The 22,398-nt window shown below is 42.3% G+C and overlaps 3 protein-coding genes across 3 annotated transcripts; all 3 read right to left on the bottom strand.

Moving 5' to 3' along the window:
- Positions 1–622: 622 nt before the first annotated feature.
- pip4k2ca (phosphatidylinositol-5-phosphate 4-kinase, type II, gamma a) lies at positions 623–8,757 on the bottom strand. The gene is made up of 9 exons (XM_040192312.2): positions 8,184–8,757; positions 7,113–7,210; positions 6,886–6,982; positions 6,590–6,739; positions 3,973–4,119; positions 3,568–3,720; positions 2,784–3,039; positions 2,533–2,636; positions 623–2,329 (listed from the first exon to the last, which is right to left on the bottom strand). Exons 1-9 carry the CDS (start codon positions 8,340–8,342, stop codon positions 2,249–2,251), a joined length of 1,245 nt encoding a protein of 414 aa, XP_040048246.1. The 5' UTR covers positions 8,343–8,757; the 3' UTR covers positions 623–2,248.
- Positions 8,758–13,289: 4,532 nt separating this feature from the next.
- LOC120829853 (thyrotropin-releasing hormone receptor) lies at positions 13,290–17,507 on the bottom strand. Its single transcript, XM_040194375.2, has 3 exons — positions 17,389–17,507; positions 15,654–16,470; positions 13,290–14,833 (listed from the first exon to the last, which is right to left on the bottom strand). The coding sequence occupies exons 2-3, from the start codon at positions 16,422–16,424 to the stop codon at positions 14,441–14,443; spliced, it is 1,164 nt and encodes a 387-aa protein (XP_040050309.2). The 5' UTR covers positions 16,425–16,470; positions 17,389–17,507; the 3' UTR covers positions 13,290–14,440.
- A 1,033-nt stretch (positions 17,508–18,540) lies between these two features.
- ocstamp (osteoclast stimulatory transmembrane protein) lies at positions 18,541–22,164 on the bottom strand. Its single transcript, XM_040192182.2, has 3 exons — positions 22,019–22,164; positions 20,301–21,288; positions 18,541–20,215 (listed from the first exon to the last, which is right to left on the bottom strand). The coding sequence occupies exons 1-3, from the start codon at positions 22,054–22,056 to the stop codon at positions 19,862–19,864; spliced, it is 1,380 nt and encodes a 459-aa protein (XP_040048116.2). The 5' UTR covers positions 22,057–22,164; the 3' UTR covers positions 18,541–19,861.
- Between the last annotated feature and the right edge of the window lie 234 nt (positions 22,165–22,398).

Here is a 22,398-nt window from a genome sequence, read left to right as displayed (position 1 = left end):
AGTCCTAAGAGAGAAAAACAGGAACGTTTGTCTTGGCTGAGATTCACACTGACTGATGGGAGATTTATCCCCAGGACTCTGTTCCTACTGCCACACTGGATCGTCAGCAGTTTGTAGCTCGCTGACCTCTCCAACGACCTCCGTCTGTCTAACTGCTCATCCTGCCTGAATCCTATCGTCAAAATCAGGAAAAGATAAAATAAAATTCTGGTGAAAAAAAAGTAGGAGCCAGTCAGCACATTCGGTCTCCTCTGCTAAAACAGGAAGGAAACAGTCAGCAAAACTGATGGAAAGTGCAATAAAACCCATCGCAGACCACCAAACTGTTGTACAGTTTTTCTAATACTTTGACCTGCAGGACACTACTGAGCCGGCAGTAAACTACAGATGAGGGTTTAGTTAAACATCAGCATGCAAACGTGGGCGAGCTTGTGTACCGAGTGTTATGGCGTAGATTTATATCTATCTAGTTCTTGAGAACGTTTATATGAACCCACAGAACCCGTTAGAGTAGAAGTCACTGGCAGGAGCTGTTATAAGCTGGAATAACTTGATAAAAAAATAAAAAAATGCAGTAAAACACATCCGACGTGGAGCCGCAACATGTTGAAATAAGACACACTTTTCAGAAATTCTTTGTAAAATATATTTTGGTCCAAAAGCTGCAAAAATACAACATGTGCAATCACCGAGTAGATGGGGCATCGTACACAGTGACCCCCGTGTCTGTGTGGAGGCTCACTGCAGAAGCTACAGGAATGTTGGGTCATGGTGAACAAAGCTTTACACAGGCCGTAGTTTCTAGTACTATATTTGTCTACATCTGATCACCATGAGTCACATGGCACATTTGCTATTCGAATGCACAGAACACACAGTAAGGATGCATGGGCTCTTTTTCCACAGGGTTATTGCAGTATAAACGTACACACAAAAACGGATTTCATTAAAAACGGCCGGCCTAGTTCTACACTTTAGATGAGCCACTCCATTAACGCGGGTCCAGCTCTGGGGGTCAGCGCCACCCCCCCCCCCCCGAACAGTCTCTTTACTGGCTGCGGTAGCCAACAAACATGTTTACATTAAACTACTAAAATCTGATTCAAACTGATCACAGAGATGTTTTAATCGTATGCAAAAAGCAAATCCTGCAACACAAAGCTTGGCGCTCACACATTTGGCTCTCAACATTCAAACGGATATTAACATTTCTCAAGTTGAATCTGGGCTACCATTAGTGTTCCAATACCTATTTTCAAGATTATTCTAGGATGTAAGGAATAGTTTTGGGAGCAGTTTGCTTTCTTACTGAGATGGGGTGGGGGGGCTTGAGCTTGATATCGATGTTGCAAGAATATTGTACAGTTGACAAATTAGATTTCTAAAAATGAATCAATTGATATGAATGAAAGGGTTTGAAGGCATGATGAGAGGATATATAGAACAGCCTGGTATATTCAGAAAACGACATCTCTTTGCTGTAATGCTGCCGTTACATTTATATCATATTTCGAGATCTAAAATATATCTAGTCTCATAGCGTGATACTATTAAATTAACTGAAAAACATAGTTTATATCCTCAAGGTCTAACACAAATGTTAAACGTTTTCCTCATAAAATATTTTTCAACGCTGAGATTTTAAGTCCAGCACCGTTTACGTCCACGCTCAGTGGGCAGCAGTCGTCTTCTGCTCCTTCAATGTCCTCGCTGGCTCACTGCTGCACATCTTGGTGTCTTACAGACCAGCGGAGCAGCGAGTTGCGTCCCCGTTGGCCGGACTGCTCGTTGTGTGCAAGCGTCCACGTGCACGAGGAACAAAAAAAACGCCTAACAGAAACTCCACAGGGAGCCTTTAACAGACCCCAAAGAGCATCATTCCCCCTGGTTGACTTTTGTCAAGAAAGTAAATATGTTAGTTGAGTTAAAGCCTGTGAAGTGAGAAGAGGGCGACTAAAAAAAAAAAAAAACCCTAGTATTTGATCTTGCACTGACGCGGTCTAACACTGATCGACAGCACTTTGCTTCCAGGGACCCAAACCCTCCAGAGTTAATCCATCAAACGACTGCTTGATATCTACAAGAAATACATCTTAGAAATAAATAACTGCATAAGAAGTAGTACATCATGTTGCTACAATGGAAGTAGTCTCATCTCAGATCACCACGTTTAATAATGGCGTGTGTTCGTACTAATTTTGGTCAACAGGAAGAAGCGCTCTCAGTTGGAGCGGCGTGCCGCCCGCCGCTACGCAAAGATGTTAAAGATGAAGTCGCGGAATCGTTTGGCGTACTGTTCGGGGTGGACCGTGGAGATTTCAGCGCCGGCCTGCAGCAAAGAGGTGGAAACAAAAATAAATAAAATGAAGAAAAAAAAATGCACCAAGACCGGTTAACATCACCTGAATACACGGTAGCCTACAAGTGAAGACATGAGGGAAGCGGAGAGGTTTAGAGAAGGGACCACTGGGTGTGTTCAACAACCCGACAGCAGCCCCTCCCCCGCCTCCCTCCCTCCCTCGTGCTACTCACCCCGTGTTTGACAGTTTTCGCTGCGTGCGCGGCTTTCTTCTTGGTGTCGTACTGAGTGAGGACGTCAATCAGGCCCATGAAGTAGACCTCCCTCTGAGGGGCTCCTGAGATTTAAAAAAAGAAAAAAAAAGCCGGTTTATTTTACGGAGAGTATTATATAATGACGCGTGTCAATCAGCACCACGATTAAAGCTCTATGAAAATCAACACCACAGCCGTTATCATTTCTCAGATCTAAAGCAACCGCTCACCCGGGCAGCTGCCGAGGGCGTACACGTCCACGTAGGGGTCGAACTCGCCGGGCCCCAGAGGCTTGCAGCAGGACATGTAGCCGGCGATTCCCTCCGGAGAGGTGCCGTACGAGCCCGCCTGGGCCAAGCCGTTCTCTGCCTCCGCCTCGTCCTCGTTAGAAACCTCCTCGCCCTCCTCCTCGTCGCGCTCGGCCCGACCCACGTCGTGGATGCCGAGCAGCAGGCTGTAGTCCATGATCTTCAGCCTCACCAGGAACTGGGAGGGGGAGACAATGGGAGAGGGGACGTTTATCAAAGAGGCGTTTACGTCGAGGTGTACAGAAAGCAATGTGGGGCTGAAGACGTTTGGTTTCTGTGAATAGTAGTTAAAATATAACCAGAATTTACAGTTTTAATGTGCCAGAAATGTGCCAAATTTATGTATTTTTTCCGCTTAGAACTTTAGGTCAAAATTGTGAGGGCATCTTTCTGTATCAAATTACTGATTTATTGATCAACTCCAGAGATGCAGCTCTCGCTGTTAATTCATAGTGAATTATGCACATGAGAATATAAAAACGAGTTTCACTAACAAATTGATTAAAAATGAATCAAAATAGCTGCAGTCTTTTATCATGTAAGTATTCTACTAATCAATCATTTTTATAGCCAAATTAACCTCTAAATGAATCCTGCGGCCAAAATGGCGCCACAGGAGCAGGGACGACCACAACGGGCCGATGACACCACTTTGTGGGAGAATGTTGGAACTACAGTGAAGAGTCACATTTAATGGGTCACCTACCTCCACATCTTTGTTGAGTTTCTCCATCACCTTCTCCTTCTGCTCATCCGTCACGTACACCTTCTGCATATTGTTCCTGAAGTCCATGTCCTTATAGGTAGGCAGTTCTTTTACCCTTTCTTTGTCACTTGCTTCACGAGCCACCAGAGAGCCCTGCAAGAACAAATGGGGAAGAATAAAGAGGGATGAAAATAAGAACACAGAGTAATATAAAAGGAAACCCTTTGATGCGGCAGCATTTATTTATGTGCATGTGGATGCTGCAAATGTAAAAAAAAAAAATTAAAAAAAATTATATATATATATATAACATATATATATATATATATATGGTGCAGAACTTGCTCACTGCTTCATGAGCCAGTGAGGAGGAAGTGGGATGCGCGATGTGAAGTTCCTCCTCACCTTCAGGTCGTACTTCCTGTGAACAACCAGCCTGTGGCTGAACATGTTCCTCATGACGATCAGGTAGGTCTCCTCGCTGTCCACGCTCACACGGTACATACCCAGGAACTGAGGCAGCAGGGTGCTGCCATGACACTTCACTATGTGCTGCGGAGAGGAAACGGCTGTCAATTTGCATGGCAGGTACGGAGAGAGGAACACGGCGTCAGGGAGGACTCGATGTTTGACGCACGAGTTTGACAGCACAGTAGGAGTCTGCGTCACAGAGGGAGGCAAATGCATGCAACGGTCTTGACCTTTTAAAAACCCCCACAAAAAACGTCTCAACTCCAAAGCACTTTAACCAAATCAGCACCAGCGAGAGACAGAAATCAGGGATCACCTTTCTTTTTTTTTTCACGGCTTCAGCCACTTCAATCTGTTTTTCCTACTGAAATGAGGTGTTCTTCACCATTATTTCCCCGACCAGCTGCTCTTCGCCCACTTCCTAATTAACGGAACGAGGGCCGAGCGTAGCTCAGCGGCCGTCCTCCATCAGAGGATCAGTGCATAAGTGTCTGAAGGCGGTCCCATGCTGGGCGGCCCCCTGCCACGGGTGTGCGAGTGTCCGGTCGAAGCGCTTCGGGCGGTGATCAGAATAGAAAGTCCACTTCCCCGAATCCTGATGAACACGCTCAAGGCAATTTAGGAAAAAGAAATGTGAAATAGGTGGCACCCATCTGCTCAGGGTTTTTTATCTTAAAAATATTGGAAAATCTATTTTGATTGCCCTTATGTAAAGAAAAAAAATGGATACGGCAACTTGGGATTTTTTTTTTTTAAACTTTTTTTTTTTTTTTTAAATGGTTAACATTTTGCCAAATTATTGATACCATGGTGGCCATTTAAGACAATATTCAGGATAATGAAATTCATGGATCAACGGGCTTCAGGAGGATGTGCATTAATAGCCGTAGAAAAGGGGAAGCGTAGAAAGTTAGTTAGTGTTTAACATCTTTAGTTACATAAATTACACTGAAATAACAGAGCAAGGCCATGAGTTATATATCTGTAGACTGTTTTAATAGCCCCATATCATTAATTATAAATATTTGGCAAATAGATTATGATTCCAATCGATAATATCTGTATCTGAGCATAACTAGCATGGCCTTCTGAGGCAGTAATGTAATAAAGAAGCGCAAACACTACAGACGATGCATTGGTCCCAACACCTGCCAGAAAACACAAAACCTGATCCTCAACATTCTGCAACTGCGCCCCATAAAGCACAGATCTACAACTACAACGCTCCAGGGAAGGCAAAAATGTTTAACCATGCAGTTAAACAGGTCTAAATACTAGATGGTGTTTCCCAGAGTATGAAATCGTTGTTCAGCGAACCCAAACATGTAACCCTGAAACATCCCGCCGACAACAAAACCAACGCGCAGCCCGTTGAATGAGGGAGACTGTGCAGCGCCAACGCAGGAGCTGTGACAACAAAGCAGTCATTCAAGGACAAGTGAATAAAAACTGAGAGAGCCGCCATGTTTCCCTCCCAGATCTGTGTGGGCAGAGTTTTGAAGCATCCGCACAAGCACGGACGTCGGCGGCAGGCCGGGCAGCAAACGTAAAAAAGAAACCTCAAACAAACGAATTAGAGAAGTTAGTAAGTCACATCGTGGTTATCTCCTCAGCGAATGTACTGTTGATACGCAAACACACACAGACGTGTTGACCAGGACTTTTGCATATGTTCAATAAAGCAACGCTCGGATAACGGAGCCTTTGTTCCCCTTCGCACTGCTGTAACCTTTACATGGTTTTTTCTTTTGTATTGTTAGTCAGTTTCCCCACCGAGGTCGGTTTGAACGAGGCACCTTAAAGTCAAATGCAGAGTCTCACTCAAGGACACACTACAGCATGTAGTTTGACATTTTCAGAATATATATAATATGCATTGTAGTACTGACTTCCCACACCCACGAGGCAGTCAAATTAAAACAGGCCCCTCACGATTTGATTCCAATCTGATGCGGCATTCTGTAAAACACCACGTAGAATGATAAAGCGTGCGGTTACTGTGACACAAGACTGCGGCAATGGAAGCCCACGCCATTCTATGCGTTACCATGTCAACCACGGAAGGTTAAACCACATCACTGTTTACATGACCTTCCACTAACAGAGCAGCAAAGTCCTGCCTAGTGCATTTCTTGATATCCGCAGACAGTTGGCTAGTTAGCATTAGCTGCCCAGCAGGAAGAAAACAGAGAGCGGAATCTGCAGACTTCAGCTGACTCCCCTACAGGCATCATCTCCCGTGACCAGATACCACCTCATCAACAAATAGAAACAGAGCCCAAATCAGTGTTTGAGAAACCTGCAGGTTTGCCCCTCTGGTGGACGAAGCGGTTCAAGTCATATAAGAGACCGCCAGCGAGCAAACAGAAACCACGACTTCCACCTCGATGGCACGTTTAAAATGGGTTCAATTAGCTCAAGGTTTTGCACAAGATGATACGTTTGTTTGGACATGTTTTTAACATTTACAGTACAGGCCCACAGACATGGCAGGGAAGCCCTAAAGGATTAAGAATCGCACCAATACGGGTTTGGGCTTCAGAGACCTCACCTGGTGATATTCGGACAGGATGCCGTGCATGTCTGCGACGTCCTCGCTGGAGATTTGCTTGATGACCAGCGTTCGGTCGTAGGAGTTGAGGAGGAGACCTTCTACCTGGTCCTCCACACTCCTCATCGGGGGGCTGCGGGTCAACGAAACCTGGAGAGCATGAAGCACACAGCTGACGTTTTCTGCACAGATTTTATCCGAATTAGGTTACAAAATGATAAGACTTTAATACAGACACAATTAACATCACATACATTCCAATAAATATGTGGTATAGATTTCAGTTCATCACATACCTGAAAGTCCAGGTCCTCGATACCAAACCGTTCCCGTAGATTTCGGAAGACCTGAGGACAGTATTCTTTGAACTTGAAATGTCCTGGAAGATTTTCTCTGCAAAGAGGAAACAAACTGATCCTTCACCTGCCAGTTTAACACGGACCTCAGTAAATTGGTTCTGGGTCTGATTCAAGTTATCAAGATACATCCAACCAAACCGTCAGTCGGACAGCTTATGACTTACTTGTTAAATAGATGGTTGTTGACTTTGATCTTCGTGTTGGCTTTAAAGTCGTCCGGCAGCAGCATGACAGGAACAGGCACCTGGTTGAGATCATTGATCTAAAAGAAAGGAAATGGAAGAAAGGTATGAACACACGTTAGTAGATTAATCATTGTGTCGGCAAAAAGAAAATTAAACATTTTGCTAATGGATTTATTGTTAATGTATTCATTTCAATAGTAAACATTTTAAAATCTTGTTTCATTAATGTCTCAGATGTTTGTCTCAGTTGTATATATTACCATAAACTGAGTTATTTGGTATTTTGGAGGTGCAGACGGGACAAAAGAAGTCACAATAGGACAGTAGGACAATTACTTTTTCAGTGAGCCAAACTGATTGTTCTCCCAAACGTCAACAAACCATGAACTTCCTTTTGTCCAACGTGTCATGTGCTGCTTAATGACGTTAGTCCTATTTGCTCCAACAAACAGTTCGAAAACTATGTGGTTGGACTAGAGAAAAGTTCTAGAAATTGATGCAGATTAATCTACATGAATATTGATCCATTAATGTGAGAGTTATTGTTGCAGCCGGTAAAGGGGAAGCAGATTTCAACTAACGTTACTTTATATACCAATTCTTAAAATAATTCACTAGTTCATTCATTCATGTTTGTATTTTTAATCGGGAAGTAACTGGAAGGTCAGTAAAAAGTGTAAAACAAATTGCAATAAAGGCAAAGTATTTGAGAAAACGTAGCTATTAAAGTAGCGACACATTCTTCCACAGCACTGCATTCACTCCACCATGAGAATCACATAATGTAAAAATATTAGCAATCCGGAATTTCTATTAGCATAGTGCCTTACTCCGTTTCAACAGCTGTTACCAAAGTCCATAATATGTTAACAGCATTTCACAGCCGTGAACGACAATAGTGGAACAGGTGTACAAGTGTGACAAAGTCAGATTCTGACCGGTTACAGTTCTTAGTGGAACACCTGGCTCACTTGCTAACGCTATCTGCTAACTAAGCTAGCTACATTTACGCGACACAGATTAGCATTCATTAGCTTCCGACCGACTCACCGAGTGATTCACGCCCCACATGAAGACGCTCAGGACGGGATCGCTGGCTCGAAACACCTTCACCTTCTGCTGCACGAAGTGCTTCTTTTTTGTTTTAGTCTTCGGAGCCAGCACCACCATCGGACTGGAAGCGGCCCCGGAGTTACCGAGAGCAGCCATGGAACTCTTCGTCTCCTGGTAGAGCGGTGACACTTCTTCCTGACGGCTAGCCTTGCTAAGCTAAACAAGGTAACGCTTCTCTCCCACGCGCCGCGGGAGTGCACCTGTGGAGATCCGGTTCTGTTGCACTGACGCAGTTTTTTAAACGTACAATCTAGCGTTCAAACCGACGTGTTGACTCATCACTCAACTTAATGAATGCGTGACTAGTTACATACTTCTGAATCACCGGTGACAGCGCACCACCGCCCTCTCGAGCCCACCCATGTTATTGTCCACCACGTTGTGGGTTTATGATTGACAGGTGGCAGAGCCCATCAACATCGATGCCGGTGACGTCGGGTGACTCCGATGGGCGGGTAGAGATGATGCGTTCAAGGGTAAAAGTTATCGCTGTGACCTCGGAATTCAGATTGTTGAGAAGTACTGTTACAAAAGGAAAACAACAACCTGCCGTATTCATTTAAAACAAATATGTATACTCATGGAAAGTTTCAGAACAATATCATATTGATACATTTATTTGTATTATGGTGCTGCTGACATATATATATTTAAATAATATTGAATTTTATATATATATATATATATATATATATATATATATATATATATATTACATATTTAAATAAATAACCCATTATTTATTCATAGTTTATTTGCATCTGCATGTGTTGGAGCAGCCAATCAGCCAGAATAATTGAAAACACCTTCATTGCTCCGTAGAACCGTGCCGCAAAATTGTTTACAAAATCTTAATCCTTATCCTATCATCTTGGGTACACTACATTCTTTTTTAGTATTTTTTACTTATTATTCCAAAATGTGGATAGCATAAAGACATGGGTCATTATAAAGCAAATGTGAAGAAATGGTTCAGTAATTGTGCCAAGCTTTCAACACTGCAAACATTCGAATATTGATTAGTTGTTATCAGAGTACTTTGAAATTGTACTTGTTTGGGTTTCAGTCAATATTTCTGTCTGAGATGTTACATTAAGAGCCATTCGAAATACAGAGTGTGCAGAGAAAGCGGACTGTGTGTTTTATAGAATATACCTCTTACAGAACTTTATTGATTAAAACAGGCCAAGATGATAATAAAAGCGAGGTATATGTTGTGCGTAGGTTTGTACAATTATATCTAATTGAATTTAAGATTGTATACATGAGTTTAGTATGTGTCACAGCTGCATAATGCAAATCAGAAAAAAAGGAATTACTCAAATTACTCGTTGAATAATCCTCCATGCCACCAATCGTGTAATCGAGTGACCATGCATACTTCTCATGTGTTAAGCAGAAGCCTGACTCCATATCTGTCACCATCACTGTGTAAAAGCTGGGTATTTAACTGTAGGGTTTCTATGTTTATAGCAAAGAACACTTCCATTTCAACATCTGCACTGTATATTCTATCAAAGGTGAACATTTGGGAATGCTTCATATTTCATTAATGCATTTAAAGCAAACTATACATGGACATACAGCCCCAAGGCAACAACAACACGTTTTATGGGTTATTTCCATAAAAATGCCAAAATGGGGTCAGAGTTGGAAATGGCACATCTGGTCAGTTACTGACTGTATTGGTGTTTCCTGATGAATGCAAAATATTGTATAGATATTTACATTCTTCATTTTATAGGATACGAGGCTACATTATGAATAGGCCAAAGATAGATTTCTTCATAAAGATATGGTGTGGTGGTCTCAGCACATGCTTTTGAATGATAGCCATTTGGGTGCAGTCATCCAACCTTTTCCATTTTATTTTATTTTATTCAATGCATTCTCTCTGCAAGGATCAATAAATCCTCGCTATAATGGCTCTTTAAGCCATTCTGTTCAAAAACACATTTTATGGACAGCTGTGAAATGGTCAGGATCAATCATTCTGCTCTGCAATCAAAAATGTCATAAAGAATTGCCCACAAGAATCAATCAACCATATGTTTGAATATTTCTGTTCTGTAAATGCACACTTTATATGTCCCTTAAGGGGGAGGGGGAGGATTCTCTACTACACTCTCATGTGTGAACCAGATTTCAGCAGTTGTATTTATTACTATTTTTATTTCATGTTAAAACATTTTAGTCTGGAGCAAAGTGGTGGACCGAAAGACCAACATCCTTAGATTCGCTAGCGTGGCTGAAGATCAAATAACTCCTCCCCCATTTCCGACAAAATACTTTGCAACCTTATTTTATTTTTACGATTGTCTCATCTTTTAAAAAGCACATCCTTTGATCTCCTGAAGCATATATATAATTATGTATGTGTGTGTGTGTGTGTGTGTGTGTGTGTGTGTGTGTGTCTGATGAAAGGACTACAAGCTGGTTATGCTTCTCTCAAGAGGAATATAATTCTTTCGGACAGCTTCATTTCACCGGCTTTGTCCGCCTCATTTCAGCTCGGTGTCCCTGCGTTTTTTAAATTTATTTCTGCTGTCATTGTTAATCCCCTCCCCCTCCGTGCTCGCCTGAGAACACATGTATCGTTCTCCTCCTAACACCCAGCAGACAAGTTTGATTTATAATCAATATAATGCATCCTAGTCCCGATCAGTTTGATCACTCATCAAGCCACTGCACCTTTGCATGGTCCGAGCATTCAATAAGAACAAAAAACATGTTGCTTTTAAAGTGAAGGAAAGTCGCACTATTTCCTTCTGGTTATTTTAAATTCTTTTTGTTATCATTTTCCCCTGGGCCTAAATTATTCATTTATTACATCAGGGTTCTAGATTCTGGCATTGGAATGGATTTTTCCCAACAGACGGAAGTTTGTATCCCAAACCCTACGGGTATATTTGATTAAAGGCATCCGGTTCTGACATTAAAGCAGCGGTTGACGGCCTCCGCATGCAGGGTGAGAATTGAGCCACCAGATGCCACCAGGAATTAAACACCTTCTTCCTGCTCAATGAGTCAGAATATTAACACAGAGACGCTTATTCATTGGGACCCCGAGAGACTTGAGTTCATATCCTTATTTTTTGGAGAAAATCTTCAAGAAAGTATAGATATTTGTGGTGATTTTCTTGCGTGTAACAAACAAATAGTTATCAAGCACATGCAATGGAATAAAATAAAATAAGACCAGAGAGAGAGTCTCAGTCTTTATAGTATTTTTTCAATAGACATTTTTTCTCAGCTGAAGACAAAGCAACCACACATATTACAAATAACATCAACGATGGCTTTGTTCTATCTATGTGCAGTCGTTTTAATTATCATCTTATTTTGTTGTGTTATCTACAGTATAGATTTCTCAGTTTGACGAAATATACAGTTTTCACAGCTGTCATATCTTAACTTAACATCAAGTTAGCTGTTTAACAACACATTGTTTTTATTGTAAACTGAAACACTTGACTATTTGTGTTAATATTAAACAAAAACTCTCGCGGATGCTGTGTATGAATTATTCATTCACATAGAAGAACAGCTCTTTTTGTTCCCTGCATACGAAAAATCTGTCACTCATCATATTATTTATTCTGGATCTTTAAATAAAGCTCCGTGTAATAAAGTTGCTTCATTTGTAAATCCACATATACTTAATTTCTCCAACCCAAATATCTAAATTTCATTTTTTGTTTGTTCAGATTGCGTTATTGGACCGGTTGGACCAGAAGTTTTCAAAAATCAAAACAAAAACCTCCTCAAGATGTAGCTTTTTAATTTAACAAGTAATCAACCCACAGATTGCCCACCACCCGTGGACTGAAGCATTATATATATTAAACTATATATTAATTTAACGGTGCCGGTAGGACGGTTGGTTACCTTTACACAGCAGGTTATCCAGTCATCTAGCTGAGCTGTAAGCTAACCAGCTGCTTAGCTTACAAATGTAAACACGCATACTGTTTTTATTGTCAATATTTTGAAATCCGTGCTTTGGGGGAAAATAAGCATGAAAGTTCAACGGTTATCACTTGGAAGTGTTTGTGAATTGTCGAAGCACTTTGTCATATAACGGGTGACACCATTAGATGTCATGCTGCTGATATTTACTGCAGAATAAATCTGCTGCTTGTTCAGATCTCCCATTAGCATGCAGAGCAGGCTGTCCAGCAACACGGCTACATGACGATGCCATGATGTGCCAGAGCAGCTTCTCTGCTCCTTTCTCCAAAGAACGTGGCTTTACATCATCAGACCCTTTACTGCCCGTTTACTGTTTCAGTTGAGGCGATGGGTATTTCTTTTATATCTGACACACAATCAAACAAGAAACAACACACAAAAACTCACATCTGTTGTCACATCTCGAACCAAAAAAAGAAAGAAATTACTGCTGGAGTCACTAGCAATATTCTCAGTGTGCTTCTGCCTTCACTGACTCTCCTCAACCAGACCAGACCGGCATCTCTTTCATCAAAAAACTCCTCGTGTGTATTTAATCAGCCCCATTCAGACGGCACAACATCCAGAGGGAGATCATTTTTTATAAAACACTCCGGACGTGACACAGTACGGGGCCGACGCATTAGAAAACACCAACAGGGTTCATCACTGACAGTAATCTCACTCTGATGCCGTGAAGCTGCATTTAGATCAATCAAAGCCATCACATTTTCTTTCACGTATGATTTGCCATTAGTTGTTATTCATGTTATTTACATGCTAAGGTGTATACATGATACTTTTTACAGCTTGAAGCTGCAGCAGGAAACCTGGGAAAACAAGCGAACAAAAGGCGTGATGTGTTCAAACAAACAGTAGGATACGAGCAAATGAATGCAAATCCAAAAAGAAAAGACAATTATAAGTGCGTCCTTGAAACGATCCATCTGTTATCCTCTATTCAAGGCTGTGCTGATGCCGTACAACAACCTGTACTAGAGCTGCAGTCCAATTCACTTTATGTAAATCTCCATTCTGGATGAACAACGTTTGTATTTAGTGTAATTCCACACAGAAAACGTCCATGATTAAAGAGAATGTACAGATTTAATGAGGTTGAATCAAATGATTTGTTTACATAAAACTACAAATCCTGATTACAAAATGTGTTGAAAACACAAGATCAAACTTGTACAATATATAGAATATACATATATATATATAGACAGATGGTGAAAGACTTTTTTACATGCTTGTTTGTCTGTGTTGAGATGCAGTGATGATGAAAACAAAGCGAGTTCCTCCGGAATATTCTCAGGGATGAGGGATTGTCATCATTTCTTTTTTTTTAATTGTAGAAAGTTTAGTGCCAATTTCAGGGATTAGAAGAGGAGTTGTGTTGGTTTATCGAATAAAACATTACTGCTACTGACTGCTACTTAAAATACGGATAATTAGATCTCTAATGAAATTAGTCAGGGCACAATTTCACCAAACTTTAAAGCTGTAATTACTAACGCCGATACTTTGAAGCTAAACCCTAACAATAGGAAGCTAGTCAGATAATAAGGGTCACCGAAGTCAGTAGGGTTCATCATCTGAGAACCAAGAATATCAGCCCAAAAGGTCATCGCAATACATAAAACAGTGGTGCTGCTAGGGTCCATTATACGACTTTTTGATTTAATACAAAAATAGGTTATTGTTGTATGTAACGCGCGATGTGATGCATTAAATGGTCACAGTTGAAACTTTTTCCCTCCCTGTTGTCTGTACAATTTATGTGGTCACGTTGATTGGAGGTGAATAAATAAATATTACTAAAAGGGTAAAAATTGTGACTCTGTTCATCAGCGCTGCTGAAGATTGCGATATATGTGAGTACAATCGAGCCCGTGGGTGTAACTGTGAACAGCACAAGTGCACTCGATATCAAGAGACTCATGCTGATTCTTTGATTAGGTTAGTGTTTTTCATTTGAAAGAGCCGCTCATTATTGTGTAATTGCAACGGATATTATGATGCACTTTAAGTTCCACTGAGCAGTGTGAAGCCTGCTCTCACATACCACACGTGTGTGTTTACAACACAGTCACAACACCGAAACAAAGAACTTCTGCACCAAAAGCTCAACACGTGTCACTGCACAAAAGAAGAAACATCTACGGATCTCAGCTAAAAATCATAAGCAACAACGAGAGACGTTTGCAGATAATTCCCCTCATCCTTTTCCAGCAAACCCATTAGGAAATGCTGAAAGCGCTCGCGTCCGCCTGGTTGCACCTCCGGTCGGTCTGGCCGCTCGCCTCCCCCGGCCCCGTGGTCAGGTCGTTGCTCTCGTGGGACGAATCCTTTATCACGCTGTAGTACATCGGCACGTTGTACTGCGGCACCTTCCCCTCGCCTCGCCAGCCGCACTCGCAGAGCTTTTTGAACGCAACGCGAAACTTCTGAGACATGAGGTTGTAGATGATGGGGTTGATGGCGCTGTTGGTGTAGATGCACATGCGACAGAAGAGCAGGAACCAGGTGTTATGGTAAGGCGGGTCGATGAAGGAGTTGACCACCACCACCGTGCGGTAAGGCATCCAGAGCACGGCGAACAGGACGACCACCACGGCCAGCATTTTTGTTATCTGTCGGCGCAGGAGAGGAGAGGAGTGAGGAAACGAGGACCAAAGGAGACGTAATTATGGGGCAGTGGCATTAAAAGTGACGGTGGAGTAAGTATCTCAACAGGCACGCTGATTTCATGTGGAAGCTCCATGGACAGCAATGCTAAATGCTAACATCGGGATGTTATTTGGCTGAAGTTATACTAATAACTAAGTAAGTAATACTAAGAGGCAGGCGGGTTGGAAGAAAAGGCCGACCTAATAAAAAAGATGACGATTGTAATGAAGGCAGAGTTTCAGTGGTTGGGTTCTAGAAGGCACTTTTACTATCGCATCTATCTCCACATCTCAGAGAAACTGATTATTATTACTTAATCTTGAAAAGAGCGCTTGAGAGAGACGTTAAAAGCGTCATGGAAATCCAATAGTTTAACCTCATGGTGGAGCTAGACCAAAAAAACTATTCAAATCCATAGGAGTCATCCTCTGATGACCATGAATGTCTGTAAAAAAATGCTATAGTTTTGGAGATATTTAAACACATACATGATGAAAAAGTACACATTTGAAACTTGTGACCTAAACCACACTTTTTGTTGTATTTACATTTAAATTGAGGTCCAGCTAAAAAGGCACATAATCTAATCGTGTTTAACTATTCTTTAAACCAGTGGTTCTCAAACTTTTAGTGATGTAACCCCTACAAAATATATCTTTCAGCCAAGTACCTCCTACATTTTTTTTAAAGGATTTATGAATGAATGCTCATTTTAAATTAATTAAATAAAACATCTCACGTACCCCCATTTGAGAACCAAACAGTGTGCATCATTTACTGTACCTGCTTCCTGGCAGAGACGGCGCCCTTGTTGGGCTTGTTAGTGCTGCGGCACCGACCCTGGTGGACCGACCCTCCTCCGTCGCTCATGTGCGAAGGCAGAGGGCTCATGAACAAAATCCTGGCGATGAGACCGTAAAGCGCAATGGCCACGGCGAGCGGGATCACGTAGAACAAAGTGAAGTCCAGGAAATAGATCGGCATGTAGTAGTTCCTGGAGACGCGGTAGCCGCACGTGACGACCACTCCGTTGGCGTAGACGGTTTCATCCGTGTCCACCAGGAAGAACCACATGATGCAGTAGAGTGAGGTGAAGACCCAGACCGCAGCTATGATCCTCTTGGCCCGGGAAACAGTGCATATGAGCTGTGCCTTCATGGAGTGGCAAATGGCGATGTATCGCTCAACGGTGAAGGCCGTGATGGAGCAGGACGACACGTTGATGCCCAGGTACTGGAGGTAAGTTATGCACAAGCATCCCGTGTGCCCGTAAATCCAGAAGGCCACGACATCAGAGATGTTAGGCAGCCCCGCCGCCAGCAGCACGATGAGGTCCGCGACCGCCAGACTGACGAGGTAGCAGTTGGTCGGGGTCACCATGTGTTTAGTGCGCAGCACAACCAGCACGACCATGATGTTCCCGGCAATCCCAACCGTACAGATGAGCATTGTCAAAACTATTGTCACGACCTGCTCCTCGAGAGGGTTCCTGCGTATGTCCGTCAGATTTACCACCTGAGTGATGTCTTGAAAGATTGTCGTGTTGTTCTCCATTGTGTTCAAGTCCAGAGGCCACAATTCAGTTGACGAAACAAGAATCCTGGAGAAAGAAACGGAGAAAAGCAATAGGCACTGAGGGGAAGGACGTTTTTTTTCATTTTATATTAGAATTTTTTTCAACACAGTGCTCCCCGTCCTTTATTATTTCGACTCACAGGGAACACTGCAACACCCTCCCTCCAATCTAAAATAAAGATTGACGCGGCTTTAATCAATATTTTTGAGTTTTGAGTCTGCAGCTCCTCCCGGCTTTACAGAGCTTTATTGTGAGTTTGTTTGTTTGTGTACAAACTTTATGTAAAGGTTACCGCGGCATCATTTTGAGATTTAACAGTAAACAAGCCCCAAAATCTCACTGCTCACCACCAACAAACAAGACACAGCCAGAGACTAGCTGGGGAAAATAGTGGAGTATTTAGCTGCTAAATGGCCAGATATTTCCCTCAGGAGCCGCTAGAGACCAAAATAGGACTAAAAGAATGTGAATATTGGAGATTTTTTGCATCGACTTGAAACCTGTTATGTCAACATTGTGTTTACACATTTTGTGTGAAACCCCCATTTGCAGGTTTTACATGTATTTCCAGGACTGTGTGTAGTATTTTGAGGAACCTGTAATGTAACATTCAAAGCTGTGTTGTGTGTATAACGTTGTGTTGGGAGAGAGATGACGTTCTGACTTGCACAAAGCCACTGAAGCCGCTGGTTAACTGTGAAGGGAAAACTTCACTTAAAGCCCAAAAGCCATAATATTGAACTATTTGATGCATTTTCTTTAGTTAGAAATTTCCCTCTGGTTTCCGAGAAAAGTCTGACGCCCTCAACAAAGATAATAAATAAATAAATAATAAAAATATGTAAGAAAAAATGAAGAAAACACAAATTATTTACAACTGATTTAGGTTAAGAAAATAAAAGTGTAACAGATATGGTTAAGAGATGAAAATAAGCAGCTTACCATCATTTGTAAAAGGCAGATCTCCCTCCAGCATCTAAGCGGCACTCAGGTGCAATCAGCTAAGCAACACAAATGAATGTACAGTCTTTCTGCAGAGACACGCTCGAGTCGTCCCTCCCTCTCTCTCTCTCTCTTGCTTTCCAATCTCCCCTTTTTTTTACCGTTGCACCCCTCCCTCTCTTTCACATCACACAGCATTACATCAAACGCGCACCACACTGCCTTACACACAGCCACCAACTTAAAAATCAATTCCACCTCCTCACGATATGTCATCCACTGAGGCCGTGGCATAAATCCTGCAGTTATGGAAATAACCGAGGAACCAGGCAGCAATTCAACACTCCGTCCCCTGCAATGATTGGTCATTCAATTGAAACAGTACTAATTAGGAACTAGGAACTAGGAATTAGGAACTCTCGTGCCACACAGAGACATTATTTATTCAACATTACATTTTCTGTGACAAGGCAATGGACGTGGTTGTCTGCACTGATTTGCGTGTGCGGAAGTCAAATATAATTTTAAGGGACAAAAAGGAATCCACTTCATAAGATTAAGAGGATTGTTATTCCTCTGAGGCTTTTTCTTCACTTTGCACTCAGCTTGTGTGGTTTATATACCTACAAAAACCTTGTACAACGGCTGTACACACAAAGTAACCAAAGAAAAATATCCTTCACTAAATCTTTTTTCAAAGCAATGAAAAAAGATTCTTATAAACCACTCTGTGCTTGGAAAGCTCTCCAAACCTTTTACCGTGGCCACGACTGAAAGTACGAATGCTAATGCACGAAAGACGCATTTTCATCATTTCCAAGAGTCAGTCCACCAGGCTTCCTCTAATGAATAGATAACAGCTTTACAGGAGAAGAAAGAATCCTGCGGAGCAGTTTCTGTCCAGGTAATTGTTTGATTGAACTGCTGCATGCTGAGAAGCACATCCTGTGCTGTGAGGATTAGCGTGCTCGTTGCCGCGTTGTGCATCCAACAAATACTTTTAGACTTTATTATAAGTTCCAGTTGAGATCCCATCGTTTCCAGAGCAAACATGCCAGCCTAGCTTTTCATCTATAAAATGAAAGATATATTTTATTTAATATTTTGAGTTTAATCAAATCGAGCCGGTTATAAACAATACAACAAGAATTTGACATGAAGTGTGACACTTTATTTACATTTTTTAAATAATTGATCATTCAGTTCACTGCATTTCTGACCAGCAATAAGCCCAGAGATGTCCGCACACATAAAGCAACGCGTGGAAAATACATGAATAGTTTAACATTTCTGTGCCTCATATTTAGACAAAAAGTTAAAATTAAAAATAGATGTTAAATAGGTATTCTATTATTATTCTGGATTGTATCTTAAAATAAACTCCTGAGGGCTCATGGGAGTCTTCAGCAGGAGTGTGCTGATAAAAATGCAAAACGTTTTCAGAGAAAACTGAGTTTTTTTTCATAAGGGCACACAGACTAAAATAGTCTGGTGAATTATTCGATGGGCACATGAAATAGATTCAGTTAATCTTTAAAAGTCATCTAGACCAATAAAATATTCATGAAAACTGTAAGATCCAATCTATTGCTGTTCATTTCCCAACAGGAGGTACACATTGTTCTCCATCCTCAGCCGTTCAAAGCACCACAGTGGCATCTAGTGGGACTGAGGGGTAAAGGAAACAAACAAGAAATAACATGTTTGTACTGAACCACACTGTGACATTTATGTAAAATACCCACAACAAAACTGTTGAAAAATGGATGCATATTGCGCGGATGGCACAGCACATCTGTAAAACCACATCAGGTTTTTTTGTGTTGAGTGATTGATGTGCCTGCACAGGAAAGCGTTTTCAGGATGCTCTACCTTCAGTTCATATTGAGCAAGAACAGACACAAGAGGAGCTTAAAAACTGAAAGTAAAACTTCACCGTAGGTCAGCAGAGTCAGTCTTCTTCCAAAAACTCTGTGAGTAACAAGTAATAAGTATTTTCTAGCAGCTCTAGGAGTCTGTATTCAGGCAGAAGAGTGCTTTGAAGCAAATGTTTACCTCCAACTGCTGCATCCCCCTCAAAACCCCTAATTGTTGCATATTGTGGAGAACCAAACCTGGTGGAGGGGTAAAATGCACAGCATTATTTTCAACTAGGCTTTTCTAGACTCAACGTGCTTTGTAACACAATTCTGCATTCATCCATTCACTCACACATTTTGTGTTATCTTATTATCTGTTCCTCAGGAGTGCTAAGACATTCGCCGCACTCAACAACGATTTGGGGTTCGGTATCTCGCCCGAGGCCGGGGATCAAACCGCCGACTTCCCGCCTAGTCGACGACCGCTCTACCTCCTGCCTCCTCCAGGTACTAGTGTGGTATGATATTTGCTGCCCAAGCCTGGCTTTCACATTTGACGTGGTCTAGAACTGCCACTGCTGTCATGGCGATACAACAATTATTCCAGTAGATGTTCACCAACGGCCGACCACGACGGAAGTGCTCTCCACCGGCTTCCTTCCACTCTGCTTCGCTTGCGCTTTCTTCGTCAAGTACTCTGTTCTCCTCTGCTCTTGCTCTCTGAAAAAGGAGGCAGAGATCCTCCCACGCAGCCGTCTGGCGTAAACCTCGAGGAACACCAGCAAGTAGCTCATCGCCCAGAGACACCCCAGGACCAGGGTGACCCCCGGGCTCGGAGGCGAGGTCGCCGCCTCGCAGAGCGACGGCTCGGGGTTGAAAGTCCACCCGTAAACCCTCTGGAAGTTTGCGAGCTCCCGTGTGACGCAGGATTGTGGGATGATACAAAAGGCAGGAGGGAACCAGTGGACCTATTAGGAGATTTAAAAAAAAAATAAGAGCAAATACTTGAAAGAGTGAGGAGGCATAATTAAAGAAGGTGCAGTTATTTCTCACCTTATAAGACACACTTATGCTGGCAGAAGTCGGTTGAAAATCCAGCATCCACGGGAGGATCGCCTGAACTATGTGATATACAACATAATCCAAAGCTACTATCAAAGTGATTGCAGTGAAATATAATGTCACCACAACCAGCGATACGAAACACGCGGTGCATTCCTGACTGGTTATTCTGCAGCTTGTGGGATTAGTTCGAATGTTCGCTCTTTGCAGGAGACCTTTGGAGGTGCAGCCATTATCAAACTTAACCGATGCCAGATACGATCTTAAGTAGCGGGCAGATTCAAAGATCAGCAAAGCCACGAAAATGGCAGCGAAGATTCGGTTCGACACCAGTTTGTAATCTCTGAGCAGGTTCCTGGCCCGTGAGAAGTTCACCTCTATCTGCGCGATCATCTCAGCGAACCTGCTTTTGACCTCTGACACGTCGACGTGTGCGAAATGATCCAACTTCCTCAAGTTGGTGACGATGCTCAAGTCTTCCCTCTTCACTTTGATGGCCTCCTCGACGAGGTCTCGCTTTGCCTCGTTCAGCGGCTCGGTGGAGTTCAACAAGGTCTTCGTGAACCCCTCGGCGGTGCACTTTAAGACGCGAGCGACCACCCCCACGTTCACCGTGATGTTGGGGATAACGTTGGAGACCAGAATCATGACGGAGGCCGCGATGAGGAGTTTGCGTCCCTGCTCGGTGCAGACGGTGGGCAGGCTGATGGTCAGCACACAGCGCAGAGGGTGACACAGGAACGAGAGCAGAAACGCGGCCGCGCCGTAGAGGCAGGCGGCGCCGGCAGACGCCTCGGCGTTGTATTTGAGGGTTTTTGACAGCCAGTGGTGGAGCAGGCCGCCAGTGACGACGGTGAGCGTGAGACAGAGAGCCAGGAGCGTAGGGACGTCTCTGCCGGCAGGTGCAGGCGCCGAGTAAACATCCCAAAGGTAAAGCAGGAGGGATTTAAAGGCCTGTTTGAAGGATCCCTTTTTGTCCCTGAGGAAACAAAACATACATATTTTCTCCCTGCAGAGAGTTAGATGAGAAAAAGTCAGCTTATCTTAGCATTAAGCCAGGAAACACAGGAGTTCTGTCGAGATGAGACCCTATAATTTAAATTTAAAAAACACATCACACACCAACAGTGAATCCTGGTTGAATAGAAACAAAAACATCTTCAATCTTTGTCATTTTAAGTATATTTATAAAAAAAAATGTTCTATGCACTGTCTTCATTTTAAAATCATACATTAACATGTTTCTCATGTTACACTAGTCCAGAAAGCAAACTTTTTTTTCCTAAATAAATTCAATATGACAGGAGTATGACTTATGCAAAATGGACATCCAATGGATTTACTCTTGGCCTAAAGAGTTCTGTGAAATGAAGAGTCATTTCAATGAGACATTTTTTATCTCCAGTTGAGTAATTTCACAAGAAAAAATTGTCAATGACGCAGGCCCCAAAATAGTTAATTCAGGAGTAAAAAAATGTTACCTACATAAAGCATCTAAAACGATTATAGGATAAGCCTAACAGCAGATAGATAGATAAATAGATAGATAGATAGATAGATAGATAGATAGATAGATAGATAGATAGATAGATAGATAGATACATACATGGATTAATAGACATACGAAGACTGACAGACCAATTGATAGTTTAATTGATAATACATCAATTAAAGAAAACACAGAATTAAAGATAAATAACAGTTCTTACCTGACAGAAAGAATAACATTCTCTGAGATAAACTTCATTATCACGACACATATGACAACATGAGTTTGGGAAGTGTTGGATTGTGGGAGTTTAAAGAGGAACTTCTCTGAACAGTCACTGTCATGTGGCAGTTAAATCGACCATGTTCCCATGTGGGTAAATATAAGAACAAATGGTCTCCACGTGAACCATAAATGACACAGAATCATACGGAGAGACTTGACGCAATCACGCGCACTCAATGTGACACAGGTCAACCTCTCCGATTGCGCTGCAGTGGCGGCTTCAGTCCGGTGACACACCGCGTCACGTCAGTGTCACACGGGTGGTTTGCAAAGTTGCTTGGCGTCATATTTTAGAAAATAGAATAAGTAGGGTCA

This window comes from Gasterosteus aculeatus, chromosome 2, assembly GCF_964276395.1.
Source record: "Gasterosteus aculeatus chromosome 2, fGasAcu3.hap1.1, whole genome shotgun sequence".
Lineage (NCBI taxonomy): Eukaryota > Metazoa > Chordata > Actinopteri > Perciformes > Gasterosteidae > Gasterosteus > Gasterosteus aculeatus.
The sequence above is the reverse complement of the archived record's forward strand: the minus strand, read 5'-3'. Positions and strand labels throughout refer to the sequence as shown.

What these genes read in the sequence shown, in the direction of transcription:
- pip4k2ca (XM_040192312.2), bottom strand. Translation starts at nt 8,342, where the DNA reads ATGGCTGCTCTCGGTAACTCCGGGGCCGCTTCCAGTCCGATGGTGGTG. An exon ending in TGTGGGGCGTGAATCACTCG is followed by an intron (nt 7,211 to 8,183) that starts GTGAGTCGGTCG and finishes CCTTTCTTTTAG; the next exon opens with ATCAATGATCTCAACCAGGT. An exon ending in CGCCCTCGGCAGCTGCCCGG is followed by an intron (nt 2,637 to 2,783) that starts GTGAGCGGTTGC and finishes TTTAAATCTCAG; the next exon opens with GAGCCCCTCAGAGGGAGGTC.
- LOC120829853 (XM_040194375.2), bottom strand. Translation starts at nt 16,424, where the DNA reads ATGGAGAACAACACGACAATCTTTCAAGACATCACTCAGGTGGTAAAT. An exon ending in CCGTCTCTGCCAGGAAGCAG is followed by an intron (nt 14,834 to 15,653) that starts GTACAGTAAATG and finishes CTGCGCCGACAG; the next exon opens with ATAACAAAAATGCTGGCCGT.
- ocstamp (XM_040192182.2), bottom strand. Translation starts at nt 22,056, where the DNA reads ATGAAGTTTATCTCAGAGAATGTTATTCTTTCTGTCAG. An exon ending in AATGTTATTCTTTCTGTCAG is followed by an intron (nt 21,289 to 22,018) that starts GTAAGAACTGTT and finishes TTGTTTCCTCAG; the next exon opens with GGACAAAAAGGGATCCTTCA. An exon ending in GCATAAGTGTGTCTTATAAG is followed by an intron (nt 20,216 to 20,300) that starts GTGAGAAATAAC and finishes ATCTCCTAATAG; the next exon opens with GTCCACTGGTTCCCTCCTGC.